Raw genomic sequence first — 21,318 nt, forward strand, 5'->3', positions numbered from 1 at the left:
ATCATATAGAAATACATGGAGAGTGGTGTAATTTCACTCTAGAGGACTGTGGCAATCTCTAACTTCACTTTTTTCATAAATATACCCCTTAAAGTCAACCTTTTGAAGCACTAGAACATTAGTCTCTGTTTTGCACTTTTTTCCCCTCCAATTTGTGCCTTTATGTTACTCACCCTCCCACTTAGTCTGTAAGCTCTAGGGGCAGGGATCTCCTTCCCTGTGTCTCTTATCACATAGCTGTGTCCTTATATGAACTATGTGTACTGTGTATATTTATTGCGTACTTTTATATATTGTACTTTTATTTATATTGTACTTTTATGCATTGTAAGGCACTGCAGCTGCTTAACAGCAATTTACAAATAAACTTATACATACAGCACATATATACATTACTTTTACCAGGGGCATCTCTTACACCACCCCCTTAGGGCAAGGCCAGATGTGGCGTTTTTGCTGTGTTTTTATGTTGCGTTTTTAAAAAAGAACATTAGTTTCAGTGGTAGTGCAGTTTACACATAAACTGCACTACCACTGAAACTAATGGAAAACACACTATGGCAATTCACACAGGACGCCAGTATTGGCGTTTTTTTTAGCAGAAACGTCAATATGTCAAGAAACTACCAAATCAATAGACTCTATGGGATCTGCACGTTTGAAACCACACTTTGCGTAAATATGCAGCGTATTTTAAATATGGTGTCCAAATTCAATGAGAACAATGAGATGTGCATGTTAGGAAAAGAATCCTACGTGCTGAAAACCGTATGAAAAACGCATGTTGATGGTCGCATGTGGTTTCAGTGGCGTATTTATGCCTGGCTGTTCTTCTTTAAAAGCGCAACGTAAAAACGCCACGTCTGGCCTTAGGGTGGTGGCACATGTGGCGATTCTGAAGAGATTAGTCACCCAGCGACAAATCTCCTCTTCTTCAGGTGTGACTAATCTCCCTTTGGTTTTCGAAGTCGTCCGAAGTTTCATCGGGAAACAAAGTGCCACGGATCGCTTTGTTTTACTTAAGTCCCCATGAAAGTTTCCTCAGTAAACTTTGAGCGACTTCGAAAAACAAAGCGTTACTATGCCATCCTGCCGGAGATTCACATTCTTGCCAACGGGAAGGCATTTTGAGGAGATTAGTCGCCCAATAAGAGGAGATTTGTCACTGGGCTACTAATGCCCCTGGAATGTGCTTACCTTCTGAAGCTACGGTTGAGTTGAGAGGGGGCTACATTGCTTGAGCAGGAAGCACAATTACAAAACTGGAATTTCAGCTCTTAAAGTTACCAGTAGCGCCATTCTGCTACCCAGATAATGTGTGGGGTACTGCCTTCTGAGCCAAGATTCTCTTAGTAGCACCTCTGACTTCAACAGTTACAATGTGAATGTGAGTTAACTTCTCTAGTTCTCTTGTTTCCAGTATTTTTTGTGTATTTTACACATTCAGTGAACATGACATCGCTTCAGTTTGGGGGGTAGAATGGCTTGTAATGCAGTGTGCTGATGTTTTTTAAACCATTAAAATTGGCTCCTGGCATTTATTAGTTAATGTCTATCAGTCCATTGTCAGATGTAGTATGTTATAAATATGAGTTGGAAAAGATACAAGAGCTTTATAGGCACACATAAGCTTCCCAATTTAAACTGAGATGTTTCCATACTATTAATTCCAGGATGTAATCCAGCCATGTTTGCTGTTCAAAGCTTGCTAGATATTACATAGATATCTGGCAGGGTCTCTGAAATCTCAACCATGTTTTGTCTCCTACAGCTGTATTTATCAAAATCCTCTTTCGTTTCCAGCCAAGATTTTCCTTTTGTTTCTGGGAGGAAAAAGTACAAATATATCCCACAGGCAGCAATTATGACAAGGAAAATGAGAAAGCAAAAATGTCCAATGGCAGCCTAGAGAGACAAGGCAAATGGAAATACACTGTAAGGTCAAGAAATTCAAAGCACCATCATTTATAATTAAACACTTAATAACTAACTAAATAAAACACCCCCTGAAATTTGTGCCATAAATATGAAAGTCCCACAAAAGATAATCAGTACCCATTGCTGTATTGACCCCAGGCTGGCCTGAGATACTAATAAAAGGACAGGCTAATAATAGCACGCTACGGAGAAAGGGAACTCCGCTGGTTTGCAGAAGCAACACGGTGCAAGCTGGCCATAGACGCAAAGATAAAGTCATACAAATCAAAGTTTCATATGATTTTGAACCATATGTGGATCGTCCTAACATTTTTCATACCATGGCAATAGGTTGTTTAGTCGATTGGACAGGTTAGAAGATTTCTGTCAGCTAACGATAAGATCTCTGCAAGTATTGCCTTTCTGACAATATCAGTGGGTCACTGACACTACTATTTGTTGGGCATAACTTTCATACGACTGCTGTCACGGCCAAAACATTGTCTGATTTGTTCTTTTACTGCCTTATTTAATCTGAATGGTTATTGGCAGGTCAGAAGATTGCAATGTCCAATTGTTTGTCAGAAACAAGGCTAAAATCTGCACGTTTATGGCCAGCTTAACAGAAGTGGACTATTTGCTTGTTGTAGATAAGTTTGCGGTTGCTGCCATAATGTGTTACAGGGATAGCCAGGTCAGACCCTGCGGTTAGGCAAAATCATGTCTCCCTGCCTTTACCTGGTGTCTACCCGAGTTCAGCTCAACAATCATTGTTAAAGATGGTCACAGAGGCAAATCTGTGCCTCTGCTACATTCAATAAGTATTCACCTCAACTCTTTACTGACCTGATGATGCTTTCCCAGTAAGGTTCTGTCACTGGAGGGTATTATACAAAAAATTGCCACTGTACCATCTGTGAGTTCTGGGGTATTTATACATGGAATTGCCACTGTACCATTTTGCAATGAGTTCTGAGGATATATATATATACATGGAATTGCCGCTATGTCATCTTGCTGTAAGTTGTGGGGGTATAGATACATGGAATTGCCACTGTGCCATCCTGCTATGAGTTCTGGGGGTATATATACATAAAATTGCCACAGTGTCATCCTGTTGATTTATACATGGAATCAGCACTGTGCCATCCTGCTGTGAGTTCTGGGGGTATTTATACATGGAATTGCCACTTTACCATCTTGTTATGAGTTCTGGGGTATACAGTGGTGTGAAAAACTATTTGCCCCCTTCCTGATTTCTTATTCTTTTGCATGTTTGTCACACTTAAATGTTTCTGCTCATCAAAAACCATTAACTATTAGTCAAAGATAACATAATTGAACACAAAATGCAGTTTTTAAATGAAGGTTTACGTTATTAAGGGAGAAAAAAAACTCCAAATCTACATGGGCCTGTGTGAAAAAGTGATTGCCCCCCTTGTTAAAAAATAACTTAACTGTGGTTTATCACACCTGAGTTCAATTTCAAAGGTTATAAAGCCATTTCTAAAGCTTTGGGACTCCAGCGAACCACAGTGAGAGCCATTATCCACAAATGGCAAAAACATGGAACAGTGGTGAACCTTCCCAGGAGTGGCCGGCCGACCAAAATTACCCCAAGAGCGCAGAGACAACTCATCCGAGAGGCCACAAAAGACCCCAGGACAACATCTAAAGAACTGCAGGCCTCACTTGCCTCAATTAAGGTCAGTGTTCACGACTCCACCATAAGAAAGAGACTGGCCAAAAACGGCCTGCATGGCAGATTTCCAAGGCGCAAACCACTTTTAAGCAAAAAGAACATTAAGGCTCGTCTCAATTTTGCTAAAAAACATCTCAATGATTGCCAAGACTTTTGGGAAAATACCTTGTGGACCAACGAGACAAAAGTTGAACTTTTTGGAAGGTGCGCGTCCCGTTACATCTGGCGTAAAAGTAACACAGCATTTCAGAAAAAGAACATCATACCAACAGTAAAATATGGTGGTGGTAGTGTGATGGTCTTGGGTTGTTTTGCTGCTTCAGGACCTGGAAGACTTGCTGTGATAGATGGAACCATGAATTCTACTGTCTACCAAAAAATCCTGAAGGAGAATGTCCGGCCATCTGTTCGTCAACTCAAGCTGAAGCGATCTTGGGTGCTGCAGCAGGACAATGACCCAAAACACACCAGCAAATCCACCTCTGAATGGCTGAAGAAAAACAAAATGAAGACTTTGGAGTGGCCTAGTCAAAGTCCTGACCTGAATCCTATTGAGATGTTGTGGCATGACCTTAAAAAGGCGGTTCATGCTAGAAAACCCTCAAATAAAGCTGAATTACAACAATTCTGCAAAGATGAGTGGGCCAAAATTCCTCCAGAGCGCTGTAAAAGACTCGTTGCAAGTTATCGCAAACGCTTGATTGCAGTTATTGCTGCTAAGGGTGGCCCAACCAGTTATTAGGTTCAGGGGGCAATTACTTTTTCACACAGGTTTGGATTTCTTTTCTCCCTAAATAATAAAAACCCTCATTTAAAAACTGCATTTTGTGTTTACTTGTGTTATCTTTGACTAATAGTTAAATGTGTTTGATGATCAGAAACATTTTGTGTGACAAACATGCAAAAGAATAAGAAATCAGGAAGGGAGCAAATAGTTTTTCACACCACTGTATATACATGAAATTTCTAGGGGTATTTATATATGGAATTGCCACTGTGCCATCCTGCTATAGGTTCTGGGGGTATTTATACATTTAATTGCCACTGTACCATCTTGCTATGAGTTCTGGGGGTATATATACATGGAATTACCCCTGTGTCATCCTGCTATGAGTTCTGGGGGTATTTATACATGGAATTGCCACTGTACCATCCTGCTATGGTTCTGGGGGTATTTATACATTGAATTGCCACCATCTTGCTATGAGTTCTGGGGATATATATACCTGTACATAAAATTGCCCCTGTGTCATCCTGCTGTTAGTTCTGGGGGTATATATACATAAAATTGCCACTGTGTCATCCCGTTATCAGTTTAGGGGAAATTTATGCATTGAATTGCCACTGGTCCATCTTGCTATGAGTTCTTTGGGTATATATACATGGAATTGCCCCTGTGTCATCCTTCTGTTAGTTCTGGGGGTATATATACATAAAATTGCCATTGTGTCATCCCGTTATAAATTCTGGGGGAATTCATACATGGAATTGTATAAATATATGAAATTGCTATTGTGCCATCCTGCTATGAATTTTGGGGGCATTATACATACAATTTCCACTGTGACATTTCCCCCCTGCTGGCTGAAATTTTTGAAGCCCAAGAGGAAAGAGGAGGTATGCAATGGGGTGTTGGGGGGGCAAGAGATTGCGAAGGGGGTGAGGGTTGTGGGCCCTTAGGCTGGTGGTCCTGGTGGGCCCCGAACCCCTAAACCTAACACTGGCAGTTCCACTTGAAGTCAATTTTAAGTTGACCAAGCTACTTGGCCCTTCAGAGAAAGTTGTCAGGATATTGCTCCCATGTATGAGGAAGTCCTGCTTCAGGGCAACATTGTATGTATCATGTGGATTTGGCCCAGTGCATGAGTGGCCAAATTGGGCAAGGATCCACCAAACAAGCAGATCTCCCAGTCTCTGGCCAGTTTTAGCTTAATATAGTTTATAGTGATATATGTGATATTCCAAGTTAAATTGCAATTGGTGCTTCATATTTTAAAACTACTTTTGCCTGTCTCCAGACTGAATGCCATTCACATAATAACCAACAACGCTTACTAATTCAGATCTCAGTGCCAAGCTTTGCAGCAGATTCTCTAAATTTTCATACTCAAAATAACTACCTATTACCTGTATGAACGGGAAGGCCATGCCTAAAATGAATAATTGAAGCCAATGTATTGATCCCACTAGGACCAATGCTGCAGTGCGGGAAATCTGGGAAAATATTTCCACTAGGACAGTCATTGTGGTAGCACCTAAAATAAGAGCAAAACAGCAAAAGCACCAGACAAGTTTAGCCAGTAAGCCAGACTTATAATCACTTAGCTGACTGCAAGCCATTATGACTTTAGAACGTTAAAACATGGAAAATATAATTTGCCCAGATACACTGGAATTAGGGTGATACTAGCTGCCAATTCTAATTTGTAATCACTAATATTCCTTTAACACTTACCTGGTCCTGATCCAAATGACAAAACAAATAGAAAGAGCAGGAAGACACTAAAATAAGGCAGCCAGGTAGCATGTGCCTGGTAAAACAATAAACTATTATTATTCATAATACTTATTCATATGACAACATAGCATACCCTACAGTACTTGTAGTCAACTTGCTTATTTATATTCATCTATGTAAGCTTTTCTAAGCTTAAACAACTTTGCTTCCCACATTTTTCTTTTTTGTCATATATTTTGCTATATATGTTGTTCTGCTTTTACTCATTATATATGTATGTGTTAGGCTTGTATAGTCAACAGCATTACCCACTTGTTGCAATCACTCATCCTTAATGTTTGTATGACTTATACTCTAGTTCAATTAAAAAGAAGTGATTTTTTAGGGATTTTGTAAGGTTACTCAGGTTGACACAGCTTCCATTTTTTATGATATACTGTAATCTTTGTCATCTGTCATTGCTGCAAAGGCTCCAAAATGTAAAATGCAAGGGTACATTAAAATTACACCTGGGTTGAGTAAAATACCTAATCCAGTGTCGGATTAGCCCAGGCCAGACCCCCTCTCCCCACATAATGGCATTCCACACAAAAAAAACTTTCGGCGCCGCGCGGCCTGCGCAGAGCGTGCTGAGCACACCTTCATGTGTGCACACCATGCAGCGCCTCATAGTAAGGGGCGTGTGGGGAGGTCGGAGGGGGTGCCTGGACAGTGGTCCCCGGGCCCCCCAGTCCGACCTTGACCTAATCCAACCATCTTTATCTAAAGCTGGCCATGCACAGGCAGATTTAAGATGCTCATTCAGCCCCTTCAGAAGTCAGCAGCTTATCTTATTTTATCTTATGCCTTTATGGTGGCCGACCTGAAAGATATAAGAATGTTAACTAGGCAGATATCTATCAGACATTGGCACATTAATGTGGTCGTCTCCCAATGGGCGTTATAATCTGACCTTTACATATATGGCCAGTTTAAGAAGAGAAGGAGACTGGAGTTAGGCAGAAGATCTAAATATCAGTAGGCAGATAGACTAGGGTTGCCACCTGTTCGGTTTTGACCCGAACAGTTCGGTTTTTCTAAGTCCTGTTTGTGTCTCAACTTTCCGTTTAATAAGACATTGTTTTTTCTTAATTAGCATTGCTGTATTTCACAGCTTTCTGGATAACTTATTTTTGTATAATAGATCATACACGTAATTAGAGGATTGGATTTATTCATCAGGCAGAATATTGAGTGCAGTTTAAACACTGAGAAAAAAGGACAAAAATACAGGCAGTTATGTCCGAATATTTGGATTCGGCCGAACCCCCGAATCCTTCTTGAAAGATTTGACCGAATACCGAACCGAATCCTAATTTGCATATGCAAATTAGGGGTGTGAAGGGGAAAACATTTTTTTACTTCCTTGTTCTGTGACAAAAAGTCAGGCGATTTCCCTGCATGCCCCTAATTTGCATATGCAACTGCATATGCAAATTAGGATTCGGTTCGGCCAGGCAGAAGGATTCAGCCGAATCCTGCTGAAAAAGGCCTAATCTTGGCTGAATCCCGAACCGAATCCTGGATTCGGTGCATCCCTAGTTATGTCTAAGTGATGCAATAGCCGGTCATAACTCCACCAGCATTAGTGCACACTCAACCCAATATCCCTGTCCCACCCCCAGTTTTATCTGCTCTACCCCTAGCTGCTGACAAAGGTGGCAACCCTAAGATAGACTGTTTTCAACATTTGGGGAGATAATAAAACGGCGTGCAAGAAAGTTGAAGGCACCTAGGAGTTTATGACACATGAAAGGTGATGGTAGATTGACAATGATATTAAAGGAGATCTAATCCCCCTACCAAAAGCTCCCCAAACTTTCAGGCATTCAATGCCTGAAAGTTTAGGAGGGCTTTTGGTAGGGGGGGTGTAGTTCTCCTTTAAGTCACAATGGCAGGGTGCTTTAAACACTGCATTTTTAGGAAGCCCAGAAGGTGGCACCAAAAAACCCATAACTGCAAGTTCTTGTCATGCAATGGTTGCTTGTAAAACACAGCTTTTCTATCAAAGACAAAGGGTGTCGTGGCAGTGTGTTTTTGCCTAGTTAAAAACGCAGCTCTCAAAGCAAATCGAAGCACCCACTGTGTCATTACCCTAATACGAGTTAAACTAGGCCACAAGAGGTAACACTTGCATTTCAATGTATCAGGGTAGGAGTAATTGGAGTCATAGGTACACACTTTGAGAAAAGGGGGTTTAAAAAGCATTTCGTGAGAAATAACACAGGCTATACAAGGGCTCATTAACTGCAAAGGCACCAGTGCAAAAACCCACAACAAATAGCAGCAAATCAGTTTCATCACTTAACTCCAAATTAGTGAAATATATGTTTGGTAAAGGTAACTTAACTAGTGCAGTTTAGCACTTTTGTTAGCAAACCCCACAATCTGAGGATAGGTTTCTTTTTCCAACAAAGCTGCACACGTGCAAGATTCAGCAAAAGAGGCCTCATGCATGCAATGGCACTTGGTGCAGCTATGTGAGAGTGCATGGAGAGTGTTTGGACACAAATACTATGAGTTAATAGTATCATTGGCACAACATTTATGTGCTTTTTAGCATGACTGCAACATAGTGAATTAGCATAGTTACGTCCCTTTGCCAGAGCACAACTTCGCCTGGTGTAAGGGTGCGAAGTACCGCTAGAGTCTGTCTACTTCACTAGCGAATTTACGCCAGGGACCGTTAGTAAATCGGCGGAGTGGCAAAACGACGTTACGCTGGCGAATTTTTGCTAGCGTTAGCCACTTCGCCCTTAAGTAAATTTACCCCTGAGAGTTTAGGCCAGCATAAAAAAAATATACTCTTTGCTGGTATATGTCTATTGTTCTCCTGATAAGGTATGGAATAATGAAGTGTTCTCGCAACACAAAACACATAAGGCTACTTCCATGTATACCAAATAAACCTTCTTAAATTTTTACACAACTGGTGGGAAGATTGCTTATTGAGTACCCGCTCTACTACTATAAGGAATAAGCAATGGTTTAATCTCTTTTTCCGTTACTGAGATAAGCCTAGTTTTGGATTTACCTGAAATGAGATTGTTATGGTGATAAGGCCCAGTGCCAATACCATCACTGTATAACCCCCAAGAAGGAAGACCCTCCTGCCAAAACGATCAACCACCAGACTCTGTAGAGAAGAGTGTTAGTGAGCAATTAGTGCTTTAAATGTTTAACATGATCTACAATTGAACAATGTATTTGTTATGTTTTTGAGCAATTCGTCATAAATATAAAACACTGAAATAATATTATTGTTATGTGATGGTTATCCCCTTTAATGCTATAATGACATATGTAATCCCTAGGATCGGTACTATATTGTTCTGTGTTTGAAATCTGTGATAAGTATCAAAACACCTTGACACTTTAAGCTTTTTTTCTGTTTTATTTAAATTTTATGTGAAAGTACCCTTCCTTGTAATAACCTACAGATGCCTCAGTTCTGACACTGAGTGAAAGAAAAAAAAACCCATTATTTACAGGTTAACAGCATTAACATTATTTCACATAATTCACACAATTCATTTGTAGGCTCTGCTAACAAATATATTATGTTTAATTACAAATTGGATTAAAATTTTGTGTGACCCATTCCATCTACAGTTCTGTTCCCATCAGTTGCCTGCTCATTAGATACTCACGCATAGGATCACAGACGTGGCTTCACAAATTCCAACGCCGATAGTCAAATATGGGATTTGCGTGTTGTGGAATCCAGCAGATCTGAACACATCAGATGCATAAAAATAAATCTGGGAATTATAGAGGAAAGCTTGATAAATATACCAAATATATTATTTCAAGGGTTTGCCTCATAAAACAGTGGAAGTTAAAGCACAACAGCCTTGTATTATGTGGGCCTTAGATAAGCAATTCATGAAGGTTTGGGCAATGATAAATATTGGTTTTGCCCTTATAGATTGAATTGCATATCAGAACAATATTTTTGTTGGATCATTAAAAAAAATCTAAACATCAAAGGCTAATAACTCTGCAGGAAAGACGAACCAACCCCTCTGGTTTTCTTGTTGTATATAGTTCTATGTGGCGATCCAGGCATAGATTTAGGGGTGGGATGATCATAGAAGCAAGTTATGTTTGTCTCAGTGGTGTTGGTTGCATGGATGAGAATGGCAGTGATCTGAGTTCCTGAGACTTATATAGATAAGAGTGAGAGTTTCTAAGTAAAAGGAGGGTCATGTTTGCCACAGTTAACTGTGGGGTTTTCTATAGTAGTCTATAGGAAAACCTGAAATTGAATCTGAAGGGCTTTAGAATATCCATCTCTAAAGTACCAAGTAGTGCAGTTCAAGTTTAATCCACCCTTTTCCTGAGGTTCTGAACATTTTATACAGATAATTCCAAATTCACAGTTTATGGCTTAACATAAAGCTTTCTCTATGTGGTTCATTTCTTACCCAGTTGACCCCACAAAGTTGCAGAGCAACTGTCAAGGCAATAAGAGCATAGAGCTGCCAGCGATGGGAAGGATCCCGCAGAAGCTGCAGGACAGTTAGACTTTTCCTACCACTTCTAGCAGCTTGTTCCTTGGACATTTCATTGATGACTGTTTGGTAGTCTCCATCACCCCACAGTTGTTTCAGAGCTGTACATATAATTAATAATACAAAGTATTTTTTAGTGCTGGAAGAATGAAAAGTAGGTCAATAAATCAGGGAGAAAGTAACAGATTATATAAGAAAAACTGTAAAGGTGTCGGCTGGGTATATAGTCTAGCACCGAGATCTAGAGGGAAAAATACAGTAAAGAGAAACATAAATGCTTTTCACTTACTTCTAGGAAATTTTCTATCCAACAGTAAAGCTTAATAAATAATAATAATTTGCAGGGCTTCAGAAGAATCCTCAGTATGCACACTGCCAATGCAAGCACCCCTGTGTGCAGAACTAAACTCTGTGTGTGCCATTATACTAATTATAAAGGAGAGGAGCTGTCTTGAGCCATTAGAACATTTTATGAGGTGGCTGGCATCAGACAATGTAGTGAGGAGCAGGTGGACCCGAAATCTGTGGGACCCGCGAGTTCAGACATAGAAAGAAAGCCCCAAGCTTAGATTTCAGCTGGTAAGTACTTCAGGCCCTTTCCCTTTGCTGATGTAATTGTGCAAACCCCTTCCCGTTGATATCACAATAAATCCAGTACGACATAGAGTGGATGTACTTTTACCACTATAAATGATGGGCTCAGGTGCACATGCTCCACACCTTCAGCATAGAGAGAGGTCACAAGAACAGATATAAGACATGCTGGCAGTGGCCCAGACCACTATAAGCAGCTGGTATGGTTTATTTTACACCTTCAATAATTACAATATATAATCTTATATTTTTCGTGCCTGCCAGGAGCTAAACAGCATCGATTTACATACATTTTAATATTTTAAAAAAAATAAAGCCAATCGCATTAAGGGGAGGTATTTTTGATAACAATCACAGGGATATTTAGTTTGCTTCAAGCAATATCATTAAATAAATAGAAATGATTATAAATCATTGAAAAGGCCCCATGGTAATCCTAAGGTAAAATACATTAGACGTAACAGAAGATCAAATTCATAGTTTAAGCCATCTGGTTGCCTTGTGCCTAACAAAAACAATAACATTGAGTTTTAAGTAGGAAATGGATCTATTTGTGTAAAATGCACTGAAAATATAGCTTGAATTTGAGAGTTTTTGTGCAAAAAAATGAGTCGTGGCAAAAATTTAAATAAAAACGTTGACAAATTGCCCCCTTAGTGTATGATGCTCTTTTCAAAGCTTTTTATAGTTTGTTCAACACATAACCCTTATTTAACTGTACAGCAAAGTCTTTGTATTTTGTAATTGCAAAACCTGGTTGTAAGGTATGTTAATGAAGTATTTTGGATGATGGGATCTAGCACTGAGTATTGCACTTTCTGAACGTTGCTTCTGATAGTATAAACTATAATAATACAATAGGGCAATAGCTATATAATAATATAATTATTAATTGATTATGGATTATTACTTTCAAGATATTGTGTGTTTCTTTCCCAATTGGGGTATATTGGTAAATGAGTAAAGCTCTATGGCAACACATAGATGGATGTAATATGGATCACCTGACAAAGGGTTATATCCCTGAAACGTTGTTGTTGTTTTTTTTTACTTGAAACTAGCAAACAAAGTGGCTTGCCATCATTTTTTAAGTTTACTGTGTGGTGGTGTTTTTATGGTTTGGTTGTTCTCTCTCCACATTGAGTGACCAGAGTGTTAAGCACCACTAGGCAGGAGCAGTTTATGGTATAGATTGTTCTGCTTTATTATAGGTAATACCAGCACATCTTTATCAATGTGCTACTGATCTGTATAAAATTGCTACATTCACCCAAAATGGGAATTATCGGTGCAGTTTCCTGGCCCTGTGTTTTACTGGTAATTCATTCTTTACAATTGCATACATTTTCTAAAACACCTTAGCAGTTTTACGCGCACTTGCACATAATGAATTACTAGTAAAATATGGGTTCAGAAATGTACATTCATCAGTTCCTACTTTTCCACTGGGAACTAGTTTCTAAATATGTTCAGTGTTTACATCACATACCTCTCAAACACCCTTCTTTGTCACCCTTCATGAGGAGGTACGATGGAGACTCTGGAAAGAATGGCAGTGTGCACAGCTGAATCAGTGACCAGAAGCCACTCAGAGACACTAACACAGGCCAAACAGACTCTGTGCCCAGGATCTCTCTGGAGTTAAAGAAAGAAAATCCAAAGATTCCAGATAGGAAACATACTGTTGCACTGATTATTGACATGATAGTAAGATAAGTTAGGTTAAAGAAGACATATTGTGGGGGAAAAACAAGAATGTGCCAAAAACAAGAATGTCAGAACTTCACAGGGAACTGAAGCCTGTCTTTGCTTGTTTCAGGGCTGTGATTGGCTATCCATACTGTGCTTTTAGCAGGGACCATTAGGACATACGCACCTCATTTAAAACACAAACAATGACCATTAAATGAGAACTAAACCCACTTGCTAATAAAAAGCCGTACCCCCTATAGTCAGTCCCCCCTCCCTGCTCCCCCCGCACAGGTGTTCGCACACGTAAATGCCCCTAAGCTGGTAATTACCCTCATTGCAGAGTCAGCGCAACGGAGCTCATGGGGGCCATCTTGTGGTGCTTCTGGAATCTCCTGGTCCCTTCGGCAATTTCCATGGCTTTCGGCGCATGCGCAGTTGTTTGGGACCGGAATATTGCTACAACTGCGCATGCATCAATGCGCTGCTTACTTTCTGAAGTTAAAAACTTGCCCCCCGTGAGCTCTGCTGTGCTGACTCTGCAATGAGGGGTAATTACCAGCTTACTTGTGTGAACACCTCTGCGGGGTGGGGGAGCAGGGAGGGGGACTATGGAGGGTAGAGGTTTTTATTAGAAAGGGGTTTAGTTCTCCTTTAAGATCTTTAGCTGTGATCCCCAACCAGTGGCTCACAAGCAACATATTGCTCACCAACACAGTATCTGGCATCCCTGTGCCAGCCTGATCCAAATGACAGCTTATAGTGGGGCCTTCCAGCTCTGTATGCCCTCCAGCATCTCACATGTCTCTTTCTGTTGCCACCTCATGGTTCTCTCTGCTAGGCCCTTCTCTGCCAGGCTTTTCTGCTTCCTCCTCCTATCGGCCACTCCCAGACTGCTGTGTAACTTCCTGCAAGCCCTCGGATCACTATGCATCTGGTTGCTAGGCAATGGCTTACAGCACACATGCTCTGTGCCTGCTCCATTACAGGGAACTGCTGCAGAAGAGTGGTAAGCGCAAGGAATCTGCACCATCTGCCTACATTTGTAAAACCCTGCATTGTTGGGGGGTATAGTTTTCCTTTAAATACAGTACGAAATGATGAAGTGGTTGGTATAACATAGATAAAGGGACAATTTAGTACTAGACTTACCTGAGCCCAAATATCTGACCAACCATTTTTCCAGATGTAACAAAAATGGAGATACTAGTGTTTGTGAAACCACGTAGCTTTTTGGATGCAATTTCTCCTGCATATTGTGAGTGAAGACTAAAGCCAATTCCTAACAAAAGAGAAATAAAACACTCATATGTGCACTGTATGTGCAAGTCAAATGGTCAACTAGCAGTCAGGTAGGTTTTGCTAGAAAAAAAGGTTGAACTTGATTTATATGCTTTTTTGTATGTTTATTTTTCAAACACAGTGGATGCTACAAATCTACAAACCCTTTTACTGAAAAGCAGGGATGTGATGATGTAACAAGTGCCTTCACTGCAAAAAAATCTTCTGGGGGCCTGGCCCTCACATTTAGCTAAGCACACTCTGCTCCCCACTCCAAACCTTGGTAAATCGGCTGCAGGGCCAGAACTAGGGGTAAGCACAGTGGGTGCCTGACTAGGGAGCAATGATTGGGGAAGTCAGAGTAGGCACCAGCCTAGGGCACAATTATAGAGGGGTGGACTTCTCAGGGAAAACCATTTTTTCATTTTTAACACATTCCTTTACATGGCCTATAATAATAACATGTATTTTGTGGCAGTATGTATTCAGGGGTGCAGCTTGGGATTTGTAATAATGTGAGGTCCTTCGGTTGGCGATGGGTGTGGCTCATGCAGAAAAGATTTTTGGGCTGATTTCAAGTAGTGGCTGGCTGCTAGCACAAGGAAAAAGTATTGCAGCCTGTTAATGTATTAATGATGTTCTTACAGAAGGATATATATTTGGTAAATAGTTGCAAGAATTTGCCTTAACTGAATTATTATATCATTTGTTCTTATTCCCAGCTTGTACACAGGGCCTTGTATTTAGTTTTGAGGGTGATTTTTAGAACGGTTGTACAGATTTGAAGAACTGTTCATTGTTGTAAAGGGGTGGGGTGTCAGAGACACCTACCTGCATTTATACCGTAAAGGAATCTAGCGATAAGGATCAGCTCAAAAGACTTGGCAAAGCTACTGCAACCAGCTAACACAGCAGCAACCAGAGGGATGACACAGATGCAGAGTTGGCATCTTTTCCTGTAATGGGAAAAGTACAGTATAAAGGATATCCATACCAAGCCAAATATCTGATGCCGTCAAATTAATAGGCATAACCCATTCCCAAAATTTCAGTGGGGGTTGCAGTGAATAAAAGCGCTGCAGAAGACAGTCTCACTCAGGGCTATGACTTTTTCTCACACAACAGACAGATATTTAGCTACAAGTGTTAGGCTGTAACTATGACTGGGTTACTCCACAGGTCTAGGGATACTGATTGCTGGATTTACTTTTAAGAAGACCAGTTATTTAGCAGCACACAAGGGGAACAAATGACCTCTCACTATTGGGATTAACTCAAGCAAACCAGCTGCAAGTTTTAAACTACTATAAAGAGGGCAGGAACTTCCCAGCAAGAAACAATCCTTTTGGTATGAGACAGTCTACCAGGGCTGGATTTCAATTTCCAACTCCCCTAAGCTGGCTCCTGTCTTCTGCTCCCGCCCCCTCTTGAGTGCGTGAACACTATATGCTGCACTGGTACTTCACGTGCAGGAGATTGAAAGGTTGTCAACATTTTCCACACAGTCCTCTTTAAAGACTAGATGCGCTGGGCAGCCTGGCCCCCCTAAAATTGTGCCGTCCTAGGCCAGGGCCTTTGTGGGCTTGCTACAAATCCGGGCCTGCAGTCTACACAATTTCATACCTCAACATTTGAAAAAATGTAAAGAGGGACAAAAATATCAGCCACACATAGTGCAGCAACATTTTTGACCATGCCCATTTTATGGCCACCCCCTAACTATCACATAAGCTATTGTTTCTCATACTCAATGTAACTAGAGCTGTCATGTCCGGACTTAGGTGTTTTACTATTGAATGCTATTCTCATATATGCCACTATGGGCATGGAAACATTTTTAGCAATGCAGTTGTCTACACGGAGCTGTTATCTTGTTACCTTCCTATTGTTCTGTTGAGCTGAGCACTATTAAAGGATGCATTTTGTAAAAAGACTGGGTTTCTTGTGACAGAATCCCTTCAAGCTAAAAAGTAATTGACTTAATTAAGGATGCCATTAAATATGTATTTGGCAGAGCATTAGTATGGCTGCTCCTGTTAATATGGGGATACATACAAATATGTGGATAAATAAGGCTCACTGGGTAGATTAACCTGTGCCAATATATTTTACTGAGCTTGTACAGAAAAAGTGAATAGATATTTTATTTACTGTATATACAGAGTATGTTGTCCCTTTAACTGTCAGACCAACCTGAGCTCTATAGTGTGACTACAAAAGTTAGAATCATAGCTATCTCACTTACTTGCCATATTTGGATATAAGATATCCTGCTCCTAGTGAAGCAAAAAGGGCCCCAATGGCGTATATGGACACAATAAATGACCAAATTATCATGAGCGTGTTATCTTCAACTGGGGACTGATAGCGATATATCCATGTGTTGTTGATAAACCTCTTTATGAACTGAAAGAGAAGTGATAAGATGCTGGAAGCTCATTCTATAAAGTAAGTCATTAGAGCTGGAATTCTTTAGAATAGTGGCACTAGCAAGGCACCTGGAATACACAGAGAACTGTGCAAGCGCATCCCACAAAGGCGTGTCAAGATCTGACTTGGGCTAATAAAACTATTATAGCAGTTACTGTACATACACAGATGGACCAGGAACATGCAAAATCTCCTGTTAGGTGGTGTGTACAGTGTTTAAGCTGCTGACTCATAGCAATCATTTAGACATTTCAACATTTTATAACAAAAATGTGATATGGTTTAGCCTAAACTGCTAATTCAGTATGCCCATTAATGCCCTATGGATTCTTGAAAACCCAACCACATTTGGGAGCTTCTTTTCTGGCAAATCTGGGGTGTTTTGCAAGTACAGGTCAATAAATTTGTAATGTTTTTATTTGACTTGCAGAAAGATTAAGAAATTGCTAAACTGTGAATCACTCACCACTGAGGGGGAATTCATGACAGAGATGTGAAATCCATTTTGAAAGGTACCGCCTATTCCCAGCACAAATATCATCATCAGAAGACCCCGGTGCTGAACCTAGTTATGACAAAGATTCAAATGAACCAAGAAACTGTACTGAATAATATTGCATATATTATACTCATGTTATAAACTCTTTGATCCAGTACAACAACATAATGCAGCACAATTGTGAGTAGACAAATCAAGAGAAGAAGAAAAAAAAAAAGGAAAAAAAAAGAGCTTTACTTCCTGTTTTTTCCCCTCAAGATGCAAGTCCTAGTACAGACTCAAGAGGATTGGCTAGGCTGGAGGAAGAAATTTGAAGCTTCTTGCAGCCTAGCCAATCCCCTAGTGGCAGGACCAGGACATTATTATTATTTTTTTTAAAAAGGTTTTTATTTTGCATTTTAAACAGCACAAATTTAACAAAGAAGGCATTGTTCATGAAGAGTGTAATTGGTCACGCAGGACCACAGTTTATTAGATTAAGACATTCAATTATACATTTGGAAAATAAAGTATGTTACAGATTGAGTCCATGTGTGTAGTACATGTTGCATCTGTTCTCACAGGATTTAAGCATGCTAAAATAGGATTTCATTTACTGAGAAATATCTAGACATATCACATACTTAATCATCGGGAGCCTAGTATTGACTAGTTTTACCAATTGCTTTACTGTGGGGGGTTGAGGGCTCATCCATTCCATGGCAATCTGCTTTTTGGCATAGAAAAGCAGGGTTCTTAGTAGACTTTTCATTTTATTCAGAGGTGCCAGTTTATTCACCAATCCCAGTAGGCACACCTCTGGTGTTAGTGCTCCAGGGAGAAGGATTTCATTAGTCAGGTAGGCTACTACCTTGGCCCAGAACCTTTGAATCAGGGGGCATGACCAAAGCATGTTGAAGAACCCAGTGTCTGGGTGTTGGCATTTGGGACAATTTCCAGTGGGGCTTCTGCCCATGGCTTTAAGTCTGATTGGAGTGATATATGTGCAGTGTATGATAAGGAATTGTACCATCCTATCTTTTGTAGAAATTAAAAAGCTGTACAGTTCCCCTGTTGCATCTTCCCACGTATCGCTGTCTAGAGCAGGAATAAGATCATTCCACTTAGTTTTAGCTTTGTTTAATGGACTATTGATGGTGGATATCAGTGGTTTGTACAGGCCAGAACAAAGTTTTTGTGGATTTGGAACCCACAGCCTGTCTTCATGTGGTTGGGTTTTGGTAGAGATAGCGAGGTTACCAAATTGGGTCGCAAAAGCATGTCTAAGTTGGAAATATTGGTACCAAGCTATGTTTGGGTAGTTTAATTTAGTTGCTAGTTGGAAACGGGTCAGAAAAATATTGTTTACTAAAAGATCTAATAAGTGTCTTACCCCTAGTTTTGGCCAGTACTTGAAGTCCGGTAGGTGTAGTAAGTGCTGCAGATTGGAGTTTCTCCATAGTGGGGTATGGGGAGATGGAGGGTTCACAGCTTTTGAAAAAACCTTGGTGGCAAGCGTCTACACTTTTTGCAGGCAGATTAGCGTGGGGGGCAGTTCGGGGGTGTTTTTGGCTGTCCTGTAGGGAGCGTTCCTAATTGCTTCAAGGGATCCTGCCACAGTAGCACGTAGAGCTGTAAGCGAGTTTTCGGGGTCAGGTTTAAGCCAGTTTTGTATGAGCGCTAGTTGGCTTGCATAGTAATACATTTGGAGGTGCGGGCGGGAGGGCTCCCCCCCCCTTGTCCAATAGAGCTAGGAGTGTTAGCCTGTTGACTCTAGGGGGTTTGTTTGCCCAGATAAATGGGAAAGAATAGCATCAATGTGTTTAAAGACCTGCGGGGGTATCCTTATTGGGGCATTTTGAAGAAATTATTAAAAATTTGGGTAAGTCTACCATTTTAAATAGGTTGACCCTGCCCCATACCGTTAATGGTAAACCGGCCCATTGGTTAACAGTGTTTTAAAAACCCTGTATCACAGAATCAATGTTTAGGACCGGGACATTATTAACTTTTCCTGTTCCTGGGTTGTGTGTCCGGGCCAGCACCCAGCTACCTTTTTTCTTTACTCCTTTGCTTAATTTCCTTCAGCCCCTTTCCTAGGGTTACCACCTCAACCCTTAAAAACCGAAGATATATGAAATTCACAGCCTGCATGGCTAATTAGCATTTCATTTAGATGCATGGCTGCACATAAAGCAGTTCAGTCTGCAGCATGCATTTAAATGAATTGCTAATTAGCCATGCAGGCTGTGTATTCCTTATGTGTTCATTTTTAAATGGGTGAGGTGGCAACCCTATGATTTGTTGCTATGGGTATCTAAACATGATGCAAACTTTGCACTTATATTACATTCACCAAGTCCAATATCCTAATCCAGGCTTTGTGTATAAGCAGTTCATAAAACAATACCCAATCCTATGCGAATTAATATATTCAGGAGCCTATTTTAGCTGTTTCTCAGAGTGTTTATAGGGAATAGTAGATTTATAGTATAGGTAAAGAATAGTGTATTGTAGAGTTGCAGGCTGCAAAGAAGCAAATAATGTTAAAGGTAAATTTCCTCTTTGAACTGATAAGATAGCAAGCCTGATACAGATACCACAGATGATAACAGATCTTTATACTTCTCTTTTTTGCCATCAGCCTCCTCAGTAGGAAGCCCCATCCCATTCTAATGATGAAACCCACACTTACTGTATCTGTATATCCTTTTAATGAATCCCTGTTTAAAAATTGTAACTGGTATCACCTCATCTGGTGGTCCAAGGGTAAATGAAATATGGAGTATGATACTGCCTTCAATAGCAACTGCTTTTACAAATAATTCTAAAATCATGAAACTTATTTCACTATTGTATATTGGAAATGTGTTTAGAATATTCTTTCATTATGCAAAATATCAATTATACAGTTAGTTCTAGCGAAAATTAGAGTACAACTTATTCCACAATATTGCAGTATTTATCTAAAGGCTTATCGCACAGTCCTACTCCCAAACTACCAAAATGAACCAGATATACAGTAGAAGTAATTCAGTAATTATTCATAGCCCATCACCTATTGATTCAGTCAGGAACATACAGTAGTTAATCTGTTAATTCTGCTTGCTCACAGTTTATATGCAGCACCCCCAGAATTTAACCACAAATTGCATTTTTGCTTTTTACCCGTTTAATACATATCTACATGCAACACTTACTTTACTTACTCTAATTTATAGAGGTCTCGTATTAACATGTATGATACAGTTAATGTAGCTCTAATGCTGGAAACTAATATTTACATCAGAATTCCATGTGACACTATATGACATTAAACCCAGACAAGCATCACTTTCTCAGTCCAACAGAGAAACATATAAAAGACAACTATAGTAAGTAACTATATAAAGTATGTTACCAAACAGCTTAATAGCCATAGTAGGCAAAGATAAGGGACCGCAGTCATGCACTCAGCTTTCTTGGTCTGAGGAGAGCTGGAGAATCATCTGGGCACTTACCAGGTCCTGGAGCCTACTTTCCATTTTTCAATATTCTTTTGAGTCTTTCTGTCCAGGAACTTGGCACTGCAACGTGTAAAGTGCTGGGCATGAAACGACCAGGACAATGTCACGTTTATCTCATATGGAAGTTACATTCTATAAAAAAAAAATGTGTTTCTGGTTTTGAATTCTTGCATTTTAGCAGCTAGTTCACTCTATTTACGCTCTTAGAGAATACCTAAAATGTTTATATTTTAAGGGGGTTGTTTTTTAAACTACGAATGCCAAAAAAACCCGAAAAATTAATGTTTTGTTTTTTTTACTATAAAATCTGATTTTTTAGTGGAAAAAAACCCCACACATTTTTCAGTATTTATTATACCACGAGGATGGAAATCCTGCATTTCAATGGGAGAAGTCCCGAAGATATCTTGATCTGCAATGGGTTTCATGCAATAATCCAAAGATTTTGTGGTTTTCAGTTAAAAATCATAAAAAATCTGAGTTTTCAGGTGGAAAATCTGAAATTTGTTTTTTTTTGTTTTCACAGGTTTTTTTCCCGCATAGGAAATTTTTGGGAAAATGTGTAGATAAATAAGGGGAAAAAAACCCGTACAGATTTGCTCGAAGTAGTTTTCAGAAAATAATGAGATAAATTCGGACTTTAATAAATGGGCCTCCCCGTGTTACCAAAATACCCCAGGCTGTTATTGTATCCATTCCGTATCAATTAA

The 21,318-nt window shown here is 39.9% G+C and overlaps 1 protein-coding gene across 1 annotated transcript; it reads right to left on the minus strand.

The window, feature by feature from the left end:
* Window positions 1-699: 699 nt before the first annotated feature.
* Window positions 700-20,857, minus strand: slc2a11.3.S (solute carrier family 2, facilitated glucose transporter member 11 gene 3 S homeolog). Its single transcript, XM_041580296.1, has 12 exons — window positions 20,603-20,857; window positions 17,091-17,189; window positions 16,440-16,600; window positions 15,026-15,150; window positions 14,066-14,195; window positions 12,714-12,859; window positions 10,544-10,731; window positions 9,767-9,877; window positions 9,151-9,252; window positions 6,075-6,150; window positions 5,747-5,874; window positions 700-1,905 (listed from the first exon to the last, which is right to left on the minus strand). The coding sequence occupies exons 1-12, from the start codon at window positions 20,624-20,626 to the stop codon at window positions 1,699-1,701; spliced, it is 1,497 nt and encodes a 498-aa protein (XP_041436230.1). The 5' UTR covers window positions 20,627-20,857; the 3' UTR covers window positions 700-1,698.
* Between the last annotated feature and the right edge of the window lie 461 nt (window positions 20,858-21,318).

Source organism: Xenopus laevis, chromosome 1S, assembly GCF_017654675.1.
Source record: "Xenopus laevis strain J_2021 chromosome 1S, Xenopus_laevis_v10.1, whole genome shotgun sequence".
Taxonomy (NCBI): Eukaryota; Metazoa; Chordata; class Amphibia; order Anura; family Pipidae; genus Xenopus; species Xenopus laevis.

Excerpts from the sequence above, each read along its gene's own strand:
- slc2a11.3.S (XM_041580296.1), bottom strand. The coding sequence starts at position 20,626 with ATGGAAAGTAGGCTCCAGGACCTG. Across the intron at positions 14,196-15,025 it reads CCTTTACGGTATAAATGCAG|GAATTGGCTTTAGTCTTCAC; the intron begins GTAGGTGTCTCT and ends CTCTTTTGTTAG. Across the intron at positions 9,878-10,543 it reads AACTTTGTGGGGTCAACTGG|ATTTATTTTTATGCATCTGA; the intron begins GTAAGAAATGAA and ends TATAATTCCCAG.